Source organism: Filicampus tigris, chromosome 22 (genome assembly GCF_054856515.1).
Source record: "Filicampus tigris isolate MCC_2025a chromosome 22, RoL_Ftig_1.0, whole genome shotgun sequence".
Taxonomy (NCBI): domain Eukaryota; kingdom Metazoa; phylum Chordata; class Actinopteri; order Syngnathiformes; family Syngnathidae; genus Filicampus; species Filicampus tigris.
In genome coordinates this window covers 2552068-2577574 of record NC_141238.1, presented here as the reverse complement: position 1 = coordinate 2577574, position 25507 = coordinate 2552068, and the positions used below count along the sequence as shown (strand labels likewise).

Genomic DNA, 25507 nt, shown 5'->3' with positions numbered 1-25507 from the left:
TGATAGTAAAAGTGATTCCTTGATAATATTACTTACTCCCTCTTGTCTCTCTCTCTTGATGACCACTTTACATTAAAATAAGTTTTCAATCAGCTTTTTTGTTTGATTTTGCTGAAGTGTCTTCTCAGTCACTGTTGAAAAATGTTGTTTAATCACAGGCCTTTTTTTAAAATAGTAGTAATTATGCTCTGAACTTGTGACTCAACATACATGCAACCTTTTTTGGAGAAAAAAAGTGAACTACATGACTTAGTCAAAATGACATAATTAAGCTAACTGATCTGACAATTTTCATAGTGCTCCATGTTTTTAGCCTTAAGGAGTGAATCACTCAAATCTGCAACTAAGTTGATATTTTCAGACCCCCACTTTTTTATACCCAAGTTCTGTGTCTGTTTTGTGTTTTACTAGCAACATTTTTCCCACCACTGAAAAAACATTTCTGCACATTAACAGGACAACTCTGGTATTATAGTAGTTGTGTACTAGAAGTAAGAAGTAACTTTACCTGAGTTTATTTTTATTAAATACAATACAATACAAGAGCTACAAATACAGCTGTAATAAAGCCCTTATTATCAACGGCATAAACTACTGTATATGCTCGGAGTGGGTGTGGCGTATTTTAGTTTGTTTTTTTTAACCCGTTTGTTGAGCAGCGCTTGCTGAGCAGCGCTTGCTGTTGAAATAATGCTGCTTTCAACCACACGGGGGCGCTGTTTAACTATAACTTGTTGTATTATGGCTATTTTGTTGTTGTATGTAAAGTGCTTTGTTACAGCTGTAGCTGTTGTGAAATGCCCTATATGAATACGATTGCATAGAATGTAATGTAATATCACTACGTTTAATGCATCTTCCAAATAGCAGCAATGCACGTCCATTGAAATACGAAGTGTTTCATTGCAAATAATATGGGATATAAGTGGGAAGGTTTGCCCATTCTAAACATTTTACAGAATAAAACTGAAGAAAATGCAAAATGTTCAGTGTTTTTATTTAAAAACTATAAACAGTCACCAAAGTAAATAAAGCCAATCTCTAACAGACTGTTAGGTCTATGTTTAGTCACACATCCTACAGACACGGCAGAAATGAGGATGGTTGGGTCGCACCACCCAGTCAGATGCTAATAGGACAGGCAGTCATAAATGGTACACAACACACGGTAGAGAGGACACAGTCTTGAGGACGTGAGCCGGAATGTGGCATGGTATTAAGAATGAAAAAATAGTACGATAAAACTCCACACTATATTAAGATAGAAAAAAGTAGTGAAGGAAATATACCTGCACATAAAGCAAAGAACACAGGAGAAAACCTGTATAAAAACTCCATGTATTTAAACCAATTTACAAATACAAAAAAATTTTGGTACGCGCAACTGTGCCCGTACAATGACAAAACGCTTACAGTGGATAGATATATGTCACTTGTTTTTTTTTTTCGTGTGTGCATTTAGGGGAAGATGTGAGGAAACAGAAAGGGAAATACCTTCAATATTTTTTTTCTTCTACAAAATGACATATATTATTCCATACTCTTTCAGCCAGCAAAATGAGTTCTACAAGGTATTATAATACAAAATGTCACAGTTCCACAAAAAACTGTTTTTTTCCTCTCCCTAGGCTTTACAGCATCAGTACCTTTGCAGAAGTATTTACAGGGTTTTTAAGTACATTCATCCACTGCTGAGTATAGAATCACATTAGATACAAGTGACCAGGGATCATAAAAAAAAAAAAAAAAAGCAAACAAAAACATACTACTTTATTCAATCCTACCAAGGTAATGCTTCTATTAACACCACAGAGCAAGTTCTCCAGTGGCTGCATCATGAAAGAGGATCTTCTTTATATATATATTCACAACATATTTACAAGATTTTATTTCATTAATTGTAATGGTATTCATTTCAATAATAAATAAGTGAAAATATATTGACTCAAGTAAGAAAACCAAGCTACCAAGTTTGAAAGAAAAACAAAACAACAAAAAAAGTCTGTGCCAGTTGCCTGCCAAGTCCTCCTCCATCCCAACCCTGTGGGATACCTTCCAAAGCCCACCCCTCTCACACGGGGACCCCCAAAACCCGGTGATCTTCATTCAGTCGGAACTCGCTCGTCAGTTTGTGGGGCGAAAAAGAAAGAAAAAAAAAACGTTGACAAAATGTGCTCGTGTTTGGTGCTCCTTTTTTTTTTTTTTAGGGGTGGTTTCGTCGGTCGAGTCCCTCAGGGAAGCGGTCGGAAAGAGCTCCCTGTGATGGGCAGCTGGTGGAAGACCCCGTGGCAGTTTTTGAGTGTGGACGAGGGTACGTGGCGGGGTTTCAAACACAGGTTGAAGGAGCTGAGGGTCGGTCGGGAGTGGGAGGGAGTGAGGGCGGGGGCGGCAGGTGTGGCAGAAGGAGGATCTTCAGTCCTGCGCTCCGCTTCCTTCCAGACTCGCTACAGCTCACCGGCGGCTTGCTCCTCTCGCGTCAGTGGACGGGCGAGGATGACGGAGGGGTTTCTAGAGGTTGTCCTTTTGGCGTTAGGCCTGGAGCGAGCGTGTCAGTTCATAAAGGCATTTGGCGAGCGTGGTGGACACCTCCATGTTACTTAATGCGAGCACGGAGAGGTGAGGCTCGTGCTTCTTTACCAGCCTGAAAGCAAAAACGTGTCAGCATTTGGCTCCAAGCTACAGAGGTCAAGTCAAACTTAAGGGCACTAGGAAGTTAAGGTAACACTTTATTTCTATGTCTTCCAACATGGCTTCCAAGCAGCATATTCAAGTCGACTGGTTACTTACATGCGACCGCAGTCCGAGTGCTTGGCGATGTTCTTTAACGTTAAGGCAGCAGTTAGTCTTATGTGTTTGGTCACTGGTCCCTCCTTCTCATCCTAGGAAGGGGAAAAGAGGCATAGCAACATGTTATAATAGTTGAGACAGATGCTTTCAGTTCTTTCCCAAGCTATGCGCAGTTTTACGAAAGCCAAATTGAAGACTTTCTAAAATTCAAGACCTCTCAGTCACTATAGTAGAAAGTAGGGCTGAACGATTTATCGTTTTGGGAGCGAAATTGCGATCTAGGAGAGCACGATTTAGAGATCGTCAAAGCGGCTCTTGCTGTACTTGAACCATTTTAAAAACCTTGAAAATCGTGTCCTTGCATTATTAGAGTAATAGCTTTAATGCTTTGAAGGTATTCTGTCATATTTGTAAATGCAACTGTACAATGTGAATTTTGCACTGAAGCTTGAATTCTAGAAAATCACAATTTCTGTCAAAAAAAAATAAAAATCCAATTTTTTCCCCTAAAATCATTCAGCTCTAGTAGAACGTATGAAATATTTAAAGGTAGCATGACGTTTACCTGTACAATGTATTGTTCCTTACAAAAAAAATGGGAATCTTTGACAAAGACATTTGAACACCAAGCCTTAGCAAGTAAGGGATGGGGTCAGGCTGCTTCCACTCACCGTGAAGTCCCTGAACACCAGGTTTCGAGAACCTCTGCGGAGGGCCATGAGAGCTGCGCTCGGATGATTGACGATTGCTTTCGGCGCTCGCGTTGCCGGAGTACTGCCTGCCACCGGCGGCGTCCTTTAAAGCCGCACATTTCAAAGTTGGCTTGCAAACAATTCTCATCTGTCATTCAAATGACATGTTGGTGCAATGTAAGCGTTATACATACTGGGAAGCAGTCGGGTTGGGGCTTTGCGCCTGCTGTTCCTCCAGTTTGAGTCCGGCCAGCAAAGCCTCCCGAGAACAGTGCTTATCCTGGACGTGAGGGTGGAAGAAAAAAAAAAATGGAACAATGTTAAATCTATCATCTAGGGCGGTGGTTTTCAAATGCACCACAAACAAACTGTCTACTTCTGTGCTGTTAGGAACGGTCCTACCTGTAGATGCGTGATGAAGGACAGTCTCTGTCGCGGGAAAGGATCACATCCTTCCCACTGACACTGGCCTCCATACACATCCTTTCCACCATGTTGCGTTGCGGCGTGGTAAAACACTTGGGATGGCTTCTCGAACCACCTAGCGGAACAGTGCGCACAATACTCAGAAGACGTTTTCATGCCGTGCACGGGAAGGATGGACTATCCAGTATATTTACTCATCTTACCGTTTACAGGACTGCCAAAGACATTTGAAGTTCTGCCCCGCTTTCCTACTTTGCTCGGGCGGTGCTGTGGGCGGTTGCTGCGTTGAGGGGAGTTGAGTGGCGTCTGCTGTTGCAGGCTGGGAGGCGGGGGGCGGGGATGGCGTAACAGTCGGCTAGGGAAGAGGTGCATCCAACATAACGTTAGGGAATCCCACGCGTTTGAATCCTGACAACATACCCGGAGCTAAAGTGTCGGCTATGCACAGCAAGTGAGCAGTTTAGAGAGTCAAATTATGGTCTAGTGCATTTTAGGTTCACCCCGAAGTTGAATACCTCAAACCTTTTTGTAAGTATTGCCAATCAAGTGTCTTGTACGCCGAGATGTAACCTAAGCTCTCTTCTGGAGGCATAAGTTGTTCTCTCAGATGCTTTGCTGTAGGAGGTTTGTATCAGTGAGAGCCAAATGGTCTTAACTGGCCTCGCCTTCTTAACCTCCACATCGCATTGACGGCCCGCTTGACAGTGTAATTGAGTTGTTTCGCAACCTTGAGTGATTTTAAAAATCACACGGCATGATGGAAAGCGCTTTTTCGACCGACTGAAAAGCACAGAGAAATAGTCACACTGTGCCAGACAGGATCTGACACCAAATCACACCACGGGACCACACTGACATGACATTTCCTTGCCAATGACTCACCGTTGAGCCAGCTGCCTGTGTGGGTGAGCAGTTCCTCTGCTGACTGGCGTTCTCTATTGCTACTTTGGCTACTGTGCTTGGGTCGGTTCCGGCGGGCACGGCCACCATGGTGGAGCTGCTGCCCGCGTTGTTGGGGTCGCTGATGGTGATGATCCGCACCCCCACCTTGTTGGGGATCCCCGAGGATGCGGCCGCCGCGCGATCCTCGCTCTCCGCCGGCCTCTTGACGCCCCGGGCTTCCGAGGCCACTCCGTTTGCAGGGGAGGCGGACGCGCTCTGGGAGGTAACGGCGATGGTGGGGGGCAGGGTGGGGTTAGGGAGCAGTTGCTGCCTTAGCACGGGCACGGCGTGGCCGGGCCCTAAAGGTCCATTGGTTAATTCCGAGGGCGGCCTGGTGCCCGCTGCCTGAGGTCCATTGGCCAGGCGTTCAGCCTGCTGGGCTTTGGCAGTGTCCTGCTGGAGGGGATGACTGGGGGCGGGGGGGCTTGAGCTGTGACTCTTCTCGGCGGGGCCCACCTCCCCATTCCCCAAGTACTGCTTGGAAGCAATGTGATTTGGAATGTTTTTGCTAATGACACCACTGGCGCCCCGGTCAACGTCGCACACCCCGTTGACCAGTGTCTTTTTAGGGTCGGGGTTCCCCTCCGGGGCGGCGGCGTCGAGGCCGGCGGGGGAGAGGGCTTGCTTCCCATTAGCGGGGGTACTCTCTGCAGCCGGACCGTTCAGTGTCCCCTGGCAGTTCCCTGAGTGGTATGGAGGTAGATTCGACTCCATGCACTTGCGACCGTTTAGCAGCTTGGCACCGACTCCAACATCCCCGTTACTGGTTTTCCCGTTGGAGGAGTCTCCGTCGGCCATCGAGGAGTTCTCCATCACCTCGATTTTCCGCTCGTGGATGTGCAAGCCGGTGGCGTCCTTGGCCTCCTCCTCCTTTTGACAAATGATCTTGTCGCCTCTGAGCGGAGCCGGCGGAACGGCAGGGGCTTGTTGGGGCACGGTTCCCGTCGGGAACGGAGGCGACGGGACGCTCGGGGCCACAGCGCCGTGGCTGACCGCGGCCACAGCTGCGGCGGAGGTGTTAAAGCCAGTGTTCGGGACCACAGTAAATGTGACTTGCCCGGCCGCCATGGGGGCCTGGATGATTGCGGCCGAACTACTCGTCGAGATGAGCTGGCCAGGCAAGAGCTGGACCTGACTGGGAACCAGCTGAACGTTCAGTTGCTGAGGCTGCGGAGGGGCCACTTGGGGGCTGTAGGCCGTCTGGTAGATGACCTGCGAACTGGAGCTGTTGGGAGGGGGCACCTGCGGCGCGGGCAGGATGAGCTTTCCACCAGGGGTGGAAGGCCCTCGCTTTGGAAGCAGAAGCTGTTTGATCAAGCTGGACTCGGAGGAGGTAGGCTGAGAGGGAGGAGCTTGCGGAATCATTTGTTGATGGCGCTTGATAGATAGTGCGTGGCTGACAGTTTGATTGGGCTGGACTTGGGGATTCGGGTGGGACACGGCAGGCGGGCACGGGCTGGAAGGAGCTCCGGGCTGCCCTGCTATTTGAATAGACTGGGCACCAGGAATGGCGGCCGGGTTGGCAAGAACAATTTGGTGTATGGCGGGGGTGTAGGCTTGGCTTTGTTGAGGATTGGGACCGACTATGACCACGCTCTGGGCCTGCGTCTGAGGCTGCTGGTTGGCTATCGTGGCCGCTGGGCCCGTGGACTGGGTTGGCGCTGGTTTGGGGGCGATATTCTGAAATGTGACACGTGACCCCGTGGAAGTGGGAGCCACCGGATTACTTGCCGCCACTTGGATGGAAGAGGTTGTTGCGGATGACGCCACACCGCACTGAGCGTCTACATGGGGAAAGGCTCCCGGTGGTGTGGACAGAGGTGGCGTTTGAGTGAGGGGCGGGTGCTGGGAAATTGGGGGGCAGACACCTTGCACCCTGGCGGTGAGGATGTGGCCCTGGGGTACCTGCTGAAAAAGCGTGACTGGTGTCCCGGTGGGGAGCATGGGGGAGTGCTGCTGAACCGCGGGTGGGGCAGCCGGGTTTTGGGGGCTGTGGTTCTGGGAGGCCGGTGCAGATGTTGGAATCTGGACCACTGGACCAGACCGGACGTGCTGCTGCTGCTGCTGCTGCTGCTGTTGTTGCACTACTGCCTGAGTGTTTGTTGGTAACTGCAGAGGCACGTGCGGGGCCACCGGATGATGGGAAGCAGCTGGATGGTTTGCATTGGGGGTCTCCTTCACACTGGCGGTCCCAGATGGAGTTGCGCCACCTACGCTCGGGCCTGGTGGCCGGCCTAAGTGTGCTGGATTCCCAGGAGGCATACCTAACCACACAAAATACAAACAAATGGTTAGTTTGTTTTATTCATTTTCACTTCCGACTATTTAGAAGTCCAATTCACTTAACAGGATCTTTAAATGGCCAGAATTAAATGTTCTGTTCTACCTGGAGGTGGCGCCTGGGTGTCCGCAGGGGCTTCTGTCCGAACTGCAGGAGAGGGTGCCGTACCTGGCACCTGCTGTTGCTGAGGCTGCTGGTAGTACAGCTGGACGGGCAGCGGTATTGACCTCCGCCTTATCCCCACCAGGAGGATGTGAACTGGGCCATTGGCTTTGGTCTCGTCCTGCCGCCGCATCGTATGACTGGGAAACACAGTCCTGTAATGGCCGTGGTAACAGGGCTCCAATGTTAAATAGTCCTTGGAGCTGCGTCGTCTTAAACATGCATTTGTTCGCCACTGTAAACTTTAATTAGATATTGAATAATTCATTTGACTTCCCATAGCTTGAGACTATTGCTTGGATTTCTACAAAAACGGTGTGGAACATTTGTTTTTCTCTTGTCTCACCTTAGGCTACAAGCATTTATTAAGGCATGATACAAACACAGGAAATAAAGACTGACCGTAGACATTTGAGGAAGCCAGTGGAGTTCAAGATGTTACTTCGTCCCATTTTGCTGCATGTGGAAAGGTACTCGGAGTACATATCCGACCGGGACACAGAGCCCTCGGTGTTTGTCTCAAAGTGTGCATTCAGCCTGTTGGAGAAACAAACCAGGGAGTATTGTTTACATTTTCCACTGCATATGAACACACTGACACATGGGATGAAACACACCCACTATATTTAATACCAACAGCGCAATCATTCTAATGATGACTTACCATTGCAATGTAAATTTTTCTCCATCAAGTTCAACTATGCCAGGTGGTGGCTGTGTGGACTGAACCGGAGCACGTGCCGCTGAAGAAAAGAACAAAAAATATAGGGAGAAATGTTTACCACCAATTTAGTGATGAAAGAGTGCGCTATAACTAAAAATGCAATGTGCTGGTTCAGTTAAACCGCCAAAAATAGCCCTCCCTAGACTGTCCACTAGGTGGCAGATAAACCAATGACTACATTAGTTTGTGTTACAACAAAGATGAGAGGGACTCTCGCTGGAAGCAATTTAATCAATTTTCACATTCATGTAAGGCTACTGTTATTTTTTCATTCGTCTTCAGAAAACTTGGCAAACAATCCAAAATGTAACTCATAAAAAGGGAAAAGTAAAATGGTCTGCTCCCTGGTAAACTGGAAGGAATTGGGTCTGTATGACTTTGAAATCAGATTATTACAAATCTCATCAAGCTTCAACATAAAAGATGCAGCTTTTTAATTATTGTGCACCAAAATTCCCCTTGCATGCCGGCATCTGGACTTTAATGGGCAACCGTAAAATAAATAGGCTACATTTTATGTTTATTTGATCTTCAGTGTGACAGTTTGTGTGTGAAGGACACTCACTCGTGGCTGGCGCTCCCTGCACGGCCGCCGGTACCTGCTCGACCAGCTGCGGTCGAACTTCTGTAGCCTGTTCGGCATTGGCCTGATGCTCTATCAACCGCACCGCTGTCAAGGCATCTGGTCCAAACGTATGAAGGTCGACAGAAACTAACCTCACGAGCAGGTCTGACCAGGGAGATAGAGGAAAATTGACACGTTTTAGTACAAAGGTAGTAAAGTCAATTGGGCAGATCAAGCATGACTAATTTCTCCAGCGAGAAGTCAATCCAAAATACTTCCAGGGTAGAAGTTTTCCCACTTGGGATGGAAATCAGTAGGACAAAACTTGCATACAAAATAACCGAATGTCTGCTAAGATTTTAAGCCTTGTGTTTGATGAAGTGGAATAATCAATCGCACAACCAAGTGTACTTCCACCACTGTTCATTGGGGCCACAGAGCAATGCTTGTCATGAATAAGGAATACAGCAGTACTCTGCTATTTGTGGGGGATAGGGGCTGGGCTCTGCCACAATAGTGGAAAAATGTGAGTAACAAATGCCCCGTCGGCCGTCGCTCAAAAAAACCCAACAAGTTTATAATTGCCTGTACTAACCGTTTAACCTGTAAAACAGGGGTCGCCAAATTGGGAGTCACCCAAGGACCATATGCGGAGCTCAGTGGTTTGTTGTAATATATAGCTCACCAGTGATAGGACATTGTGATTTCCTAGGAAAGTTGTCAAAGTGCTTGTTTGAAAATGTAAACGCTTGCAGGGATTTAATACGCAACACTGTCTCCAAATGTTTTAAATCAAATCTGAATATGTTGAAAGTGTTTTCAGCAAAAAGCAGAAAATAAGTTCCACAGGAAGAAGGAAAAAAAAAATGCAAATAGGTGGATTTCTGAATAGTGAACCGGGGGGTGGGTTACTGCACTAGAATGTTAAAATTAACCAAATGAAACACTCGAGACTTGAGCTCCCCACGCAGTTGTTTGGTGCCTACCTATGCTACGGTCCACAGAGGCAATCTTGCTGCAGGGAACCTCTCCAAGCTGAGCCAACAGGTAGAGCACCTCCAACGAGGCCATGAGGAGCATGAGGTCAGGCAGGGTGAGGAGCATCATTACCTCCCTGTACGAGTCCTGGTCCACATACTCACAGATGAGCACGCCGTTGTCCTCCGCTTTGCTCAGGTTGCCCAGGATTTCCATGGCTACATGGCAAAAGAGACATTCCAGCGGAGATGCTTACATCGCTGTGGCGACGACAGATTTAGATCAAGCGGTGAAAAGCAAAGTCGCACCTCTCATTTTGAGGAACCTGTCTCTGGACATTAAGCATTTGGTGATGGTGTGAAAGATCAGATGGGTCATCCGAAAGTCAACCGGATCGAGCTGGAGCTGCAAGGCAAAATTAAATGCAGATCAGTGAGCATTGCAAACGAATAAATGGTCCTGCTGACTGGGAGGGTAAGAGAGCAAAGTCAGGTTCAACAGCAGTGAACCAAAGAAATAAAGCATGTCTAAATGCTACAGTTCAAAACAACAAATGTTTCCCGTACGACAGCTATTTCATTATGATTCATTGACGCTATGTGTTGTTTCAAACAAATAAGCAGCACGCTTTAATGTGTCTTATGGATGCAAAAATTGCCCCTCTAGTTACTGGCGACAAAGCTCTAAGTGATTGCATCGGGGGCTCTTTGCATACATTTTCTACAAATAGCACTTTGATGAGGAATTATTTCCCTGCATAGCAGTAAATTAACATACATAAATCGTTCACTAAGGCTCCGGAAAATGTAGAAATAATAGTTTCTGAATGCTCCGTTTGTAGACGTGAGGGTTTCAGATTACATGTAAGAATGCGACGGCATCCATCGGTCGAGCACTTGCACCATTTGTTCTTTAAAACGTGCAGATCACATGGATTTCATTTGGTTTCCACATCATAGCATTATGTATGCAGGAATTGCTTGGCTTTTGGGGCACAATGCTCCAATTCCTATTCCCTACCAGAACATTGTGGCTGTTCAGCTAATTACGACTCCGATTTTGCCAACGCTGCATATTTCCATAGCAACACAGGCTGTTGTCTTCATGACTGCGCAAGCATTATCACACATCTCCCGCTCGAAGTGATAAAATCACATCACTAGAAGTTTGTGAACAAATGAACTTCCCTTCATGGCTGGGCAGCAATCAAACGACAAATACTCAGTTGACTCACCTCAGCGGCCACGTTGCCCAACGTGTCGAGCCCGAGTTGTCGGAGTGAGATGAGGTTACAGTGGGCGCAGAGCAAAAGGAAGCGCAGGCACGTTCGGTTGGCCGCCAGCAGCTTAACGTTGGCCTCCTCGAAGGAGAGGTTTCGCAGGATGACGGCCACCTGCAGCACCCGCTGGGCCTCCATGTCGCTGATGCCCAGGTTCCGCGGCGGGTGGAAGAGGCTCTGCCAACGTTCTGCTACCGATGTACCATCTGAAGAAAGGTACAGGAAACATCAACGTCTAGAAGCAGCAGATGCAATAACAATTTCAGATCAAATGAACTGCCAAACCAGAGGGCAAAATGTCTGTTGTTGATGAGTAACACTGAACCACTCAAGCTAGTATTGCTGTAGTGCAATGTGGCTTTTTATTGCCATGTGTGGCATTTAGCTCTGCATTACCTTGTGTTGTGCTGCTCTTGTCCCAGATCAGCTCCCTGACTTCGGCCTCCTGCACCACCTCCTTCCAAAACTGAGAGCGAGCAACAAATAGCTGTTAGCCAAGCATCACATTGCATTGTTAAGTGATTTCGGACAACTGAATCATCCTTTGGGGCATGAGTCTTTACAATCTCGTGTGGACTTGTGCTGTGATGTTCTCATCATTTTGCCTCATTTTAAGTCATTAAGCGTGACAAAACATTACCCTGATAAAATCCCGGGACGTTTTCGCCTTCCAGTCGGTACCAAACACCCCGGAGAAGCTGCCTAGCGCTGCAAAAAGAGCATGAGGTGAATGGTTTCTATTTGTTTCTTTACATCCAATAATTGGAAGGGCGGGAGAGATGCCGGTGCAAACGTACAGTCGTCGAAGACGCCAGTGTGGGCCAGTAGCAACGTGACCAATTTGGGGTCCTTGTCCAGCTGCATGGCGTGCTTGCTCTCGTTGGAGAGAAGAGTGCAAACGTTGACAGCAAAGTCCACTTCATTGGGCAGGCCCGATAGGAGAGACAGCACCAGTTTGTTGTAGTCGCACGGCGGAATAAAATCAGTAGATAGCCCGTAGCTTTGGCGGAGATAGTCTGGGGAGAGGAAAAAAAAGTATTTCATATTCCCATTATGAGGATGCAAATTTGGCATCAGAAATAAATAGTGGCAATTCAACTGTTTGCTCCCAAGACTTCTAACATGCAAGAGCAGCTTATGATACGTGTTTCAAACCAAAATTAATGTCACGTACCACAAATGGGTTGGCTTTTGTTGGTGACTGTAAAGCGAGGATGACGGGGAAAAAAAAAAAGGCACTGTCACCTCAATGTGCGACTGTTGCCTCTCAGCCAGCTAGTCAAGCTCTGATTTATTTTCCTTATCCAAGTTTAATGCTCCCCTTCAACAACAAAAAATAAAGTTTTAACCTTTACAGAGGTCAGTGCATTTGCAAGCCCAGTCTCCAGCAGAAAACAAAGGACAGATGAGGCCCTCTTTTCTTTTTCTTTTTTTGTTTTTACTCTAAGCTGCAGAGGACATCTAAAGGAAGCGATCTCATCGGCTGGTGGCTTTGTGCATTTACATATCATTATCAACAAAGGGCAAGATTTTAATCAGCGTTATTATTGAACAGCCTCGGCTTCAAAGAAAGTCTTTTTTGGATTTACATTAAAGCATACGTGTCAGGGATGGCAATCACGGCCGCAAAACATTCTTTCGCTGATTGAGAGGAGCTGAAGAGGAGGAAGGTTTGAGCTTTTAATGTAAATCATCGGGGCTCCTTTTACAGCTACAACTGCTCCATTCAATTCCTGCGAGTTGCTGTTCGACCCCGACCACCTGCACTGGATCGGAACAAAAGAGGGACTGTACAACAAGGCTTCATGCAAAGGACTAGCAAAGTTGCTGCAGGGCTACGACTAAAATAGCGACCCTTTTGTGTGATGGTCTTTTACATTTAGGAGTTTAGCGCAAGTTTAGTGACTTGCTAAAAATACTTGTTTATATTTTTTAAATGTGTTTTTTACTGAAATGCAATGTTCAAAATAATAGGTAGGTTCCAACAATAAGGTCACCGTCTGTCATTAAATGGATAGACAAATATCAGAACAGAATAATTGAGCAATTAAGGTGGTGTTTTTTCTGGTTCCCCTTGTGTGCATAAAATATGTTCTTCACATAATAGAAAAAGGAAAAAGTCCACCAAAACAATCAGCAATGAGCGCGGGCAAATGAAATAAAATATGGAAGGCACTAATCTGAACTGAGGCAAGCCGAAAATCAACAAGCACTTCCCCTATTTTCCTTTCATCAATAATGTCTTGTCAGTTCCCTCAGCGCTGCTCAGCGGGAGCCAACGCACCGGATTGTGTGTGTCTGTGTGAGACGTTGCAGTTTTTGCCTCTGCCGGCGAAGCGTAACATTGAGTTAGAAATGTCTTTTCTCAGATGCGATTTCATCCTGAGGATGCATGCCCCCCCTTTCTAAAAAAATAAAATAAAATTATCAATGTTATTTACAGAAGCAACTTCCAAACACTCGCTCACTCAATGCGTGCCTCACAGGCGCGGTTCCAACACGGCGAAAGCACTGTAAGGTGAAATTGTGGAGTAAACAGCAGCTGCAATAAAAGGTGATAAGCAGCATACAATATGTTGCCTCATGAGCTACACAGAAGGCAAAAATGCTCAATAAGTCCTCTCCCACAAAAAACGAGCAAAACTGAGACACAAGGATGCCGTGTTGTGTTGTGTTGTGAAAATGCTACACTCCAGTGCCCAATATGCAGCGATGCGACACTGCAATGACATCAGCATGAGGATTAACCGATTTTTAGAAGTTTGTTCGGACACAAATGCGATTTTTAATCCCTCTACCTGATGCATAAAACACTGCGAGCCCAGTGACGGACGCTAAGCTCGACTGAGCTCGCTAAGCATAAGGCGCAAAAACCCTCTTAAGAGAGCGTCGGGCCTACCTGAAACAACATGTTGCTGGTAGTTGTACGAAGTGGGAATGGCGCCGACTGGAAGGAAGGTTTTGGTGTTCCCTGGCTGCGCTTCGTCGTCATCCTCGCCAAAGTGGTGGACTCGCTCATACTTTTCCAAGTATCTGCGCAGAAAAGAAAGTGGTGAGCCAAGTGCAGCCTGCTGCCCGAGTGTCACACATGATGTGGCTTGAGGGGGCGGGGGGGGAAACATTTTAACGCCAATTAAAGCCTTGTTTTTAAATTTGTGGATTGAATGCCTTTAAAGGCTAACATGCTGCGGTTTTACGATAATCACTGTTGTGACTACATGTTCAAATTCCACATTTACTTTCACATTTACCCCAGCAAACAGTATGAGACTTAATTTCAAGGTCCTCTCAACATTTTTCAGACAGAGTTGCTAACTTACTAAACACTTTTGACTTGCAGTCTTTGAAGCATTTACTATGACAACTTCACAAAATTCTACCACACAAGTGTGGAAAACAAATAAGTGAGTAAATCATAAATCTGATTACAATAATGCAAATCTCGAGCTTAATCACTTCAACTTTTCATGTACCAATGATATGCAAACATGGACTGCACTTAAACCAATGAACTGATGTAAACACTACATAAAATTAATGAATATCATGAACATATATGTTCAAAAATAAAGCCAGAAGACTGCGAAATGAAGCAATTTCTTCCCAAATTGCATTCTACTACATTAATTGTTCTGCCTCGTAGTTTTGAAGCAACACTCCTTCCAATCTCAACCTCCTTTGCAGTCTTCACGCAAGAACTGCAACCTCCAAACATTTGCAAGGAACTTTGCAAACATGAGTAATGAAGTCATTCCCTCTCCACGATAAGGCAACATGTCTTCAGCCATTCCAACATGCTCAAGAAAAAACACAAAATACCTTTGCGGCGAGAGTGCGGCGAACCCTGCCTGTGTGGCCGTGAGTCACCGACCGGGCCAGCCAGTGGCTGTTACCAAATGAGGCCCCCGCTTGTTCATCATGGTGGAGGTAATCCCCCGTCCGCTGGCTGCCGGGTGACACGCTCGACTATAAATACACCGCGTTCGCAGCTCGTGGGGAGGAAGGAGAGAGCGAACAAGGCGCGCGGGAGAGATAGGGCCTCAACGCAGCGTCATCAACCGCTGTCTGGCCAAAAGCAGATAATGACTATAGATGGGTGGGAGAGGTTGTTTTTTTTTTTGGAGAGGGGCTCCAAACCGCTTCTACTATATACATGCATTCATGAGGAGAATAATGGTTCAGGGGTGATATCTTTTTCAGGTGTTTGATCTCATTTGTGGAGAAAGAGCACCAAGTAGATGTAAAAAAGTGGCAAAGTGTACATGGACAAATGTTTCGGATTAAAAGCCTGATCGGAATAAAATTGCTTCATATCCCATTCGGAATAGTCTGACCCGATCAAGACATTGCGATCAAGATTTCTTTCCAAACGAAACGGCCTGGTTTATGTCAACTGATAATCCCATCGGCGCGCATGAAAACACCTACTCCAAAATTTCGGAACAAACCGTCTAGTGGCACAGCCGATCTTCCATTTCTTGGAATTTTTCTTTTTTGGTCAGTCTGCATCATTACACAAAAACTACACAACCAATCAAAACCAATCACCTTTCATGCTTGTCGAAGCTAAAAGTATATACACAAGGGGTTACAATTTGATTGGGTTGCCTTGGCAGAGGTGCCAGTCCACTGATTTTAATGCTTTAGGGTGAAGGGTCAAAAACAGGAAATGCGAGCTTCAGACCCTGCTCCTGATCAAAGCGGCTAACAGCAAGCCTGGCCCAGAGACTGCAGATCATATCACCTAGATTCAGTTAGAGGTGAACACCTAGACTTGGAAGCAATTTTCTGGTCTCATCTCAAGTGGCGAGGGAAAAACACAGACCTTCCCACCACATGGTAGCACGTCAGCATCATGAGAACACTGCAGCCAATAAACAATACAGCTGCTTTTGTTCATGAGGTTAGTCTGACTTTTATAAGCTACAGCAATTTCCTGGTTTATCACTGGTACTGATGGAAAAATCACCTGCTTGTTTTCCCTGCCCCATAAAAAGGGTGGGCAAGCGACAAGCAAAAATCATACATTGTGTTCACATTACCAAAACAAAGTCTCGGTTTGTCCGCCCTTTTGCCCCTGGTGTTTGAGTCTACTGCCCCCTGCTGGACGTGGACAAAGACGTGCAAAAAGTCTTTTTTGTCAATAATGCCAGGTTGAGTTTCACTCGCCAAACTGAGTAATCAACCCTTAAAAATGTAGATGATTGACAGCACTGAGTAAAACTGCAAAGACACTATTTGGCACAGCCATAATCTAGCTGACAAAACATTAGTCCAAGGACTAAAATACTGATTTGGTGCTCTAAACGCAGCCCCTGCGGCTTCCACTGATAATGTATGACAGGCGCGTACAGATGGAAAGGTCAGCGCACGAGACGGCGCAATAAAACCAGTCCAATCTTTTACAGCTGCAAACATCTGCATCTGAGCGAGCGAGACGTCTCACGCCGGCGATCTAAAAAGGCTTTCAATGATGCGAGTTCCTCTGCAGTGTTGAGAACATAGTGATTGTTGTCAAGGGGAGGAAGAGGAAAAAAAATACGTATTTTTTTTCTTCCTTTAGAGCCCAAAGCTGGTGCATGTTGTCAGACAAAAGCAAGTGCTGACAATTGCGTTTTCTAAAAATGATCCTTTTCCTTGCATACAGTCAGACTTTAACAAGGCTGATTCACAACAGAGCGAAGCTGACCTTCTTCTTGACAGCCTAGCTGTTCAACCACAACAGTCTTCCGCCGAAGAAATTTATTGCTATTGTTTATTAAAAGCCCGTGAACAAAAGTCTCCGCCGATGATTTGTGCATTTTATCGTAGCAACAAAAAGTGGTAACCCGAGCTTCGCTGGCGAGTTCAAGGCAGACCTGTCAATCTTCCGGACGGCGAGGAGACAAGAGGAAGAGATGAGGCTGTCAGTGGTGGCTGACACCGCCTGCGGGCAGGTCAAAATACAAAGTCTTAAAAGCCCTCAGGTTGTCCATGATAGATAGATTTGGAGCCATACTCGCGGACAGAGAGAGTCTCATCTTTATCCATAGCCGGCCGTCATAATTTGTCTACCTTCAGTCTGCAGCGATAGACTGCAAAACATAGCTGATGCAAACCAGTTCAAAGGCCACGCAATGCAAGGCTGGTGCGCACTCATTTCAATTTTTTCCCCCCAAGAATTTATCGATTCATAAAGTGCATTTTAAGGGCTTCTTGGGGAGTGGTAGGAACAAGCATGATAAAAATGACCGTGTAAATAGTGTTGAAATTAACACACAATCAGAAAAGGTCAAGAATCGTGTCCGGAAGAACCAAGCCTAGAAATTGCCTGTTTGTCAAGTCGCCTCTTACCGAACAACAAATTAGCCTCTTTTTAGACAGAAGGGCTGCTACGTCGGTTTTAAGAGTATCAAAAGGGATGGCACTCTGCTTGCTTACACCTGGGTAAGCTGACAATACACAACCGTGACTGCCTCTTCCACTCATAAATGGAATCATTTGCTGTGTTTCCATCTCTCTGTGAGACATGCTGGTGGGAACAGCCAGTTTGCGATAGGAACTTGAGTTAAAGGAGCTTCAATATTAAAAGCACACATTAACTTAGAATGAGCACAGGACAGTTAATATAACTGCTGGAGGTGCTTGACAATGTGCAGCCCTTAATAGTGCAGGCTCAAAGGTCATAGAATAGAAAATTTAAACATGCACACACTGGTGTTGGCATTGATATCACAATAAAACATTCCCATATGAGGAGAGCAATTAATTCAACAGCATCTGTTTGCCATATATAAAAATCAACACAATCTGTAGAGCCCAAAGTATGAAACTCTTTGCTACGAGCACGCAAGGCGACTTGGAGTGACCACGAGTTGGAGCCATGACAGGTTCCCTAAATTGAGCCATTTAGGATGAAAATGTATCATTAGAAAATAAATAAATAAAACACTGGCTCAGTAGCTATTTGTGAACACTTTTCAGTCGTCACCACAAGCAAACACACCTGCTGAATGGCTGTTTGCAGGTCAACTGTCGCATGTGTGCTTATCAAAGGATATGTTAATTCACAGGCACGCTTGCTGTTTGTCTGTGCGCGCAACCTTGGCAGAATTTGTGTGTGCTCCGCTCTTCATTGTGATTTTAACACGAGATGCGCACGGGCCCAGATTACCACAAGGTATCCCGCATCCAAATTTTAAAAATTTGGTGGGTTGCGTCCGGCGTACAAAGAGCGCCAAACAAATGATGGGAGCAACTAGCAGTGGCGACAGCTTGATGGGAAAAGCAAAAAAAAAAGAGGAAAAAAAAAAAAGAGTTGAAAAAAAAAAAAAAAAAAGAGTTGAAAACAATGACAATGTGTTTCCATTTGATTGTAGTTTAAAACCACGTATTCGTCACAAGCTCCGTTCGACATGTGAGGCCATTACATAGCAAAATTCTCCATCTACTCCTTCCTGTCCAAACAAGCCATTAAAAGGACACCTTGGGCGCTTGGGCCCATCAGTATGAACAATGGACATGTTTGAGCTCGGAACAGAGCGAGCGAGTGAGCGGTTCCTCGATGTCAGAGCCTTCTGGGCCCACTTCCCTCCTGCTGGGGAAGCGGCGGCGAGGGCAAACTGAGGGTAAGCCCGCGTCACCTGACTTGTCCTCAAGTTTACAATGGGGAGAGACCGTGGAGTTTCCATCCATGTCTGGATTGTGGGGAGCTTTTGCTGAAAATCAGGACATGAGGCTGGGGAGCTCAGCACAAAAAAAAATAAAATAAATAACATCCAAAAATCATGTGAAAAGAATTACGGAACTGATGACATGTGAACTATTTTGGCTGAAATATGCCCGTATCAGTGTAGCCAAATGAAAACTATCAAACCACATCAGTTTACAGAGGGGTGAGCTACGCTGCAGCTGCTGCAGCAGTCACAGGGGAGAGAACTCAGGGAAACAGACTGTCCCAAAAAAAAAAAAAAAAAACATATAGAAGAGTTAGGATTTGCAATGTTATACAGTAATACTTTAAATGCTGAATCATTAAAAAAAATCATGGGCTGTGGTCATTGCACTGCAACTGTGATCAGGTTTATTAGGGCTTTAAAACAAGCAGCTCTGGTGGGAAACCTTTGATTTTGATCACTCTCCTTTTTCTTACGCTTTCATTTTCAGAACCAACGCCGCACCTTTGCTGCCTTTCCATGTCAAAGTAGCTCCCCAACGACTTGAGAACGAGCTGTAGAAATGTCTCTGGCACGCGTCTCCGCTTATTACCGCTGACATTCACATATCAAGTGGACACTGTACTTGCGCGCTGCTTATTGCACTGCGGCGAGTGTGAGGCCGGAGCTGCGGCGCATTGTGCCACTGACCATTCAAAACTTTGGCAGAAAGCAGCACTCGAACAGAAATGTCACGGGTCTTTTTCTGGGGCTGAATATTTTAAAACAAGCACTAAATAGAAGCGCCAGGAAATGACAAGGCTCTGGATGAGCATACTAATCAAGTAACATTAAGAATTCTGGATTCTCGTGCCTTGCAATAATTAGGGGAAAATGAAGCGCACAACATCGCTGCCTGGCTAATTCAACAGCAGGACCACGGCTAAGGGAAGTTGAGGTCAGCGACAGCACAGCTTCTTCGCTCAGCATTACTTGGCTTCACATGAACCTTAAAGAGGAGTTCATTGCATCTATTTTCTAGAGTGATTATCCACACTGTGGTAACAAGCACGTTACCTATCCCAGCTGGTCACCAGCCAATCGCAGGGCACACATACCCCCCAAAAAAATGATTTCATGTCTAATTTGTCAAATACAGCATCTTCTCATCTTTTTTTACTTTAGAAGATAGAAAATAACCGCCTTTCCAGAGTAGCTTGCAAATGTCAAAGCAGTCAGGAGCTACACGTGGTCGTTCAACGGTCTTTCAGTGAGAAACTTCCAGTATGGCCGACTGCAACCTCCAACCTGGACGAAGGCCAACAGGAAACCTTCACCCTGCGGCGATTACATTAAAAAGGTAAAAGAAAATATAATTTCCCCTTTCATCCAATAAGCGATCATACATAGTCAGCAAAAACGGGTGGCGGGCATCGCCGTGTTCACTCTGAGCTGCTCACTGCCTCTGACAACCACTACGTTGAACTTCCTTTGATAAAATCAACAAATTAGTTCCAACGGCTGTTGTGACATGAGAATGATATATTCTGCATGCAGCCTCCCTCAGCTGTCAGCCTGTGTTTGCTGCTCCCTATTTCACCACCACTGAGTATTTTAGGAGCGACATAATTTGAAAAATGAGTTTGTTGCCGTGGTCAGCTAAGGCAGGTTATTCTTTTAAATCAGTCGTGAAAGGACAGCCGCAATTTTGCGTGCAACCGTTCTGCACATGCAAAACTGGAATTCTGCATATTTACCGAGCCTACGAGTTAGACAGCTTCCCACCCATTACTGCATGCATGCAAGGCTGGCAAAAAGCACAACAGACCGTCTTGTCATCCGCCTTTCTGCCAAGTTACATGCGCTGCACTCTCTTTAAAATATTCTCATTCCCTTAAGACAGAAAGCCATTTAATAGACGTTTCCCTCGCTAATAAAAGCTGATGGGTATCCATCTGTGCGCTTAAAAGGAAGTGAGAGCATCAGCCGCAAGAGGAGGTAAAATAGCCGCCACACTTGGCCACCTTGAAGCGTTAACTAGGTAGTAATGCAAAGGCGGTTGCCTCTGAAGCAATTACAGAGCTGCGCGAGTAGCTGCATGGCTCGCCTGGCTCACAAAGGTGTATTTTCCAACGGGGGGGGGGGCGCGATTATGACAGGAACTAACATTGGATATGATGAGAGCACAGTGCTTAAGCTGCTGGGAAAAGTCAGACTCCCATCACAGGCAGCTGACAGTGTTGCGACTTGGAGCTCTGCAGCATGAAAACACAACAGACAACGGCGGGGAGGGGGAGGGGGGGGTAATGAAGGGCTTATAACAAATGTGATCCCATAATTTGCATGCCATATTGTTTTTCAAAGGGCCCATGATGTCACGGCACGGCACAATAAAGCCACCGGTTCCAAGCAAGAGGAGGAAAAACGCCTGTTGATTGCATCCTAACACTTGTAAACACTTCCCACATGCTGCCTGGGAGGCACAGAGCTGCATAACCGTGCTACTCACCGAAGGTAGTACTGTTTTAAAGCGAATGCAGCGTTGGAGCAACTCCTTGGAAAATTAAACTCTTCCCCGAGTTCATTCCATTGGTTTTTGTCGGATACCTGCAAGATGAGGGAAAGGGTTGTTAGAAGAAAGTGCACAAAACATAATAAAAGCACACCTGCAAAAATGGGAAAGAGAAGGGGGAGAGAGCGGCAACGTTGGAAGCATCTGGTTTTCTATCTACAGTTCCCCCAATAAGGACTGCTGAAAATCAATACCTTTGTAAAAAACTGTTTAACGCACGCGTAAATAATGACGTGAATAAACACACCGCGCGGTACAATGCCGCAAATGTGTGCAAGCCCTGCATATATTTACATTTGACACACAAGTGTGTATGTACAAGTGTTGTAAGACTTAACGTTTCAGTTGAAGCTAGTTAGCAACATGGCTAACAGGCTAAGTTGACTTTTCCCACGCTAGCCTAACACGCAAACGACGCCAAACTCCCAACAAACTGTGCCCACGGAGAGGAGGAATGTGTTAGTTGGTGGTAAGGCGTTTATTCTTGGCTCGGTACGGTGCCGTTGACAGTATTCACTATGCGGGCCTACGAGGCCTGCATTTTGTGAGCAGCCATGAAGCCGAGGAAAATGGCGAGGAAAGAGGGGGCAAAACGAAGGCTTTTCCCGGCTAGTCGAGCGCCGAGCGGCGGCCCGGCGGCACGGTTCGTCTTCCGTGGGCTTTTCCGAGTGGCGTTAATCGATGTTAAACGTGCCCGCTAATTTTGAGTGGCTCCCGAGTGCGCTCTGGCTCGCAGCGCTCGCCACTCAATGGAAAGCGCACAACAAACACAAGGCAGCACATTGCAATAGAGATACATGGCAAACTAGCACAAGGCCAACACCGACCCACTAACGGCTGTCTGCGGGGGGGATTCACTCGTCCCAGGCTGCCCACAGGGGAGTCGCAGCGAGGTCCACACGCCGCACGGAGCGGGGTGAAAAAAATGTCCACTTTTGGTTCCCCACTCACCTTAGCAAATCCACCTAAAGAGACGACTCTGAAATAGAGACCGTTCAGATCCAGCTCTTTCCCACCCACGATAGGAATCTTCTTGAACGGCGATCTAGGGAGAAAACGTCACAAATGAGCACAAATGTCTCTCAATAACAGTTCGGCGCAAGTCAGAGTGCCGTTCGATGTGAACCCAAAGTTGCATTTGGTGTAAATAAAGGCGCCCGGTTCTCACCCTCTGCTTTGGTGAAATTGCCGCAGCTCGTCCAGGAAAGCCTGTCCCTTCCTTCGCTGATCTGGAAGATTTTTCCCCGTCGAATTTGCCATTGTTTTTGCATGCAAAAACGGTTAAAGCCCACTTCGGTTGCTTCCTAAGACACCAACGATCCCATACTCCGCCGGCGCTCAGTCATTCGCGAAGCTGAGTGTTTAAAAAGTTAAAGAAATAGCTGGTAGCAAGAAGAGCGGCAGGCTCGCTAATAAAGACTGATGCACAGAGCGAGCGAGCCCGATTCAAACCCGGACTAAGTTCCAAACGAACAGTCCCAAATACGAGCGACCTACCGGCGGATTAGGCACGCCATAGCGGGACGTGTTCGATTAATGCTTTTTGGTCGCGGTTGTATTCGTTTGGAGTGGTTTGACAGTGTGTTACGGACGCGGCGCCGAGGCTATCGCACACACTGTAGAGCGGCAGAGGGATCCTGTTCTCAGACAAAAAGATGAGAAGGCCGCGGAGGCCGGCCTGCCGTGCGTGCAGCGCCCTCTGTGGCCCAGCCCCGCACTGCAGCCCCCGTCCGTCCAGGGCAGAACGACCGCTGGAACAATAGACTGTTTTCTTTTTTAGGGACCGTCTGACAAACTGACTGAAAAACAGGTCAGGAGGTACTTGTCAATGTCCCGCGGGGGGTAGGGTATAACACTAATTACCATGAGATCTTATTACTACAAAAGCTAAAACTAAAGCTAAAAAAAATGTGAATATTTTCCGACTCAGACATCCTAATTTGGGTTCTGAATGAAAACTACTGATTAACTACGACAAAAAAACATTGCATGAAACACTGACAAAGAATCTTATTGCAGGAGCTAAAAAAGTTTTTTTTTCCCACTTAGACGTTCTAATTTTGAATAAGACTGAAAACTACTGCTAAACTATGCCCCCCCCCCAAAAAAAACAATAAAAAATATATATATATTGTACTTAATTGTAAATAATATCACTTGGGGAATGGGATAAAACACTAACACAGGATTTTCTTGTTGCACAAGCTATATTTAAAAAAAAAAGTTGGGGCTAATGTATAACATTAATTAACATAGGATTTGATTGCATGATTCTAAAAAAAATATTTATTTTTTTTCCACGCTGTCGATTCTAATTTGGAAAGACTGTGTATCATGTATCATACTTGTAAATAGTCAGTGGGACGTGGAGTATACTGTATACCACTAATTACCATATGTTTTATTGCACGATTTTGAAAATTTTTTGTTTTCCTACTGTGGAATGTATACTTAAACATCATAATCAAGGATAAAACAGGGAAATAGATAAACTATGGCAGAAATTAAAAATTGCAGGCCACAACACATATAAACACTTTAATCGTCACACGGGTGTATTTGCCAAAATAAAAGAGTTTGGGGATGTGTGTAAAAATATTATTAGTTGTTTTTGGGGGGTTAGCTACTTGTTTTAAGAAATCTTGCCAAGACAAATTTTCCTGTTCTTAAATGAAGTAATATATTTCTTAATTCCAATTACTTTTTTCTTGTTTCTTCAAATGGAGCAATTTCCGTTGTTGCAAAAGCAACTCGTTATTACAAGTATAACTTGTGTATTACCCTTCGTGGCCCACCTAAAAACTTTCATCTCACGGGGGAGTTTCTTGAAAATTTCGCCCACCCGCGATCCCTTCCGAGTGTAACTGCCAAACGTATCTTCTTGACGGGGTTACATTCAACCATTACGCGTACCCCCTTTACTCAATGAAAAAAACCTGTCACAAAATGGCGGAGACATACGTTAACAGACCCCATTTTGAGGAATTGACAAGCACGCGGTGGATAAAGATGTGTTTGGGTTGCGCGATTCCCTGCTCCGCGTGTCTTTTTCATTTCGCCAAGCGCACCGGAGTTCACCTCGGCCGCCGCCCGTTTGGACTCCCGACGCCCGTCAACCGAATTCGGAGCTAATGAGTTCGCAGCTTGCTAGTTAGCGTGGTAGCTTAGCGTGCTAAGCTAACTTTACGAGGATACTACCGAGCCGCTGTGAAGACTTTGGGATAATCCTATTAGCTGCTACCTGGTGTAATCAACAAGTGTATTATGTTACTAGTGGGGTAATAGTAAATAACGTTTCGAAACAACGTTAAAACATAACTTAGTAGCACCGCCTTGACGCGCTTCGTATCGCCGTATTCCACCACATCCCCCCGACTTTTGAAATATTTCGTTAATGGTTATATTATAATACTATAATATTATAATACTCAACTGGTTGACTTAATGATAACTAAAGTTATCATTAATATGTTATAACAAGCACCAAGTAAAGAGTTAATACGAGCTAATAATGTACGCCAATAAGGTTGTGAAAGCTAATGTGCTAGTTAGCTGTTGTTTTCTTTTCACATTCTTTCAAAAACAACGTTGTTGGACCTTCCGTTACAGACTGCTTGCTTGGATGAATACAACAATAAGACGGGCAGTGTTTTTGTAAGCTATAAACGAAGAACTAACGTTTTAGCCTACAGGCTAACGTTAGCTAATCTGCTCATTGTACAGTAACGTATGTACGGAGCTATGCAGGGCAATTTGTGCATGAAAGATCAGTTAATAAAACACTTCTAACACGACTCTGAGGTCCTACCTTAGAATGAAAAGATAATTAAGCGAACAAAATGTTCGTCATTTGGTCTTGTGTTGACATGTTTGTAAGGGCATGATGTAGTAGGCCAAACAGTTAACCCCAGATCATAGCTGACATTTGTACAGAACTGTACATGTTATTTGGCTGAAATGTATTGTTTATGGCTATTCAAAATAGCTCATGGGAAATCATGGGAAAACATCAAATATACTCTACCTACCTTTAGATACAGTATAGCTATATACAGTATAGATAGTCTATTTGTCTGCAAGGTAAACTAAGTCACAATAAAAAAAAGATTGAAGTTTTGTAGTCCATCACACCATGATACCTGTAGGTAATAGAATGTAAGTTTATAAAGATGCCTAAAATATTTACAATATGTATTTTCAATGCTCATGCATTCAAATAAAGCTGAACATTTTTTCCCCTCACATTTGTTGATTCAATTGTCAGTGCTCTGCTGCCATGTGCTCTGAATAGCAGCAACCCCCAACACTGCCAATAGTGTAACAAAATTAAATAAAAGTGATAGAGGTGGTGTAGTTATGGTGAATGTGTAATCACTCGGGCCATCACACACGATAAGACTTCATGTGATTTGACAGTCTGGCCCCGAGTTGGCATATGGTGCAAAGGGAGCAAAGTATGGGCCAA

At 45.5% G+C, this 25507-nt stretch overlaps 1 protein-coding gene across 3 annotated transcripts; it reads right to left on the bottom strand.

Annotated features, from left to right (window-relative positions):
- Positions 1 to 978: 978 nt before the first annotated feature.
- Positions 979 to 24962, bottom strand: arid2 (AT-rich interactive domain 2). 3 transcript variants are annotated; one of them, XM_086022640.1, is made up of 22 exons: positions 24851 to 24962; positions 22211 to 22396; positions 21994 to 22087; positions 20980 to 21077; positions 13736 to 13869; positions 11634 to 11852; positions 11477 to 11544; positions 11233 to 11302; positions 10792 to 11042; positions 9866 to 9962; positions 9566 to 9775; positions 8580 to 8744; positions 7955 to 8033; positions 7693 to 7827; positions 7234 to 7445; positions 4788 to 7111; positions 4109 to 4260; positions 3882 to 4020; positions 3674 to 3759; positions 3459 to 3582; positions 2788 to 2879; positions 979 to 2641 (listed from the first exon to the last, which is right to left on the bottom strand). In XM_086022640.1, the coding sequence occupies exons 2-22, from the start codon at positions 22300 to 22302 to the stop codon at positions 2530 to 2532; spliced, it is 4953 nt and encodes a 1650-aa protein (XP_085878766.1). In that variant the 5' UTR covers positions 22303 to 22396; positions 24851 to 24962; the 3' UTR covers positions 979 to 2529. The 3 variants fall into 3 exon arrangements, with proteins under 3 accessions (XP_085878766.1, XP_085878765.1, XP_085878764.1); XM_086022639.1 differs by lacking the exon at positions 24851 to 24962 and adding an exon at positions 22540 to 23043; XM_086022638.1 differs by lacking the exon at positions 24851 to 24962 and having other exon boundaries at positions 22211 to 23043.
- Positions 24963 to 25507: the final 545 nt, after the last annotated feature.

Excerpts from the sequence above, each read along its gene's own strand:
- arid2 (XM_086022640.1), bottom strand. The coding sequence starts at position 22,302 with ATGGCAAATTCGACGGGGAAAAATCTTCCAGATCAGCGAAGGAAGGGA. Across the intron at positions 22,088-22,210 it reads CAATTTCACCAAAGCAGAGG|ATCGCCGTTCAAGAAGATTC; the intron begins GTGAGAACCGGG and ends TTTTCTCCCTAG. Across the intron at positions 2,880-3,458 it reads TGGTGTTCAGGGACTTCACG|GATGAGAAGGAGGGACCAGT; the intron begins GTGAGTGGAAGC and ends TCCCCTTCCTAG.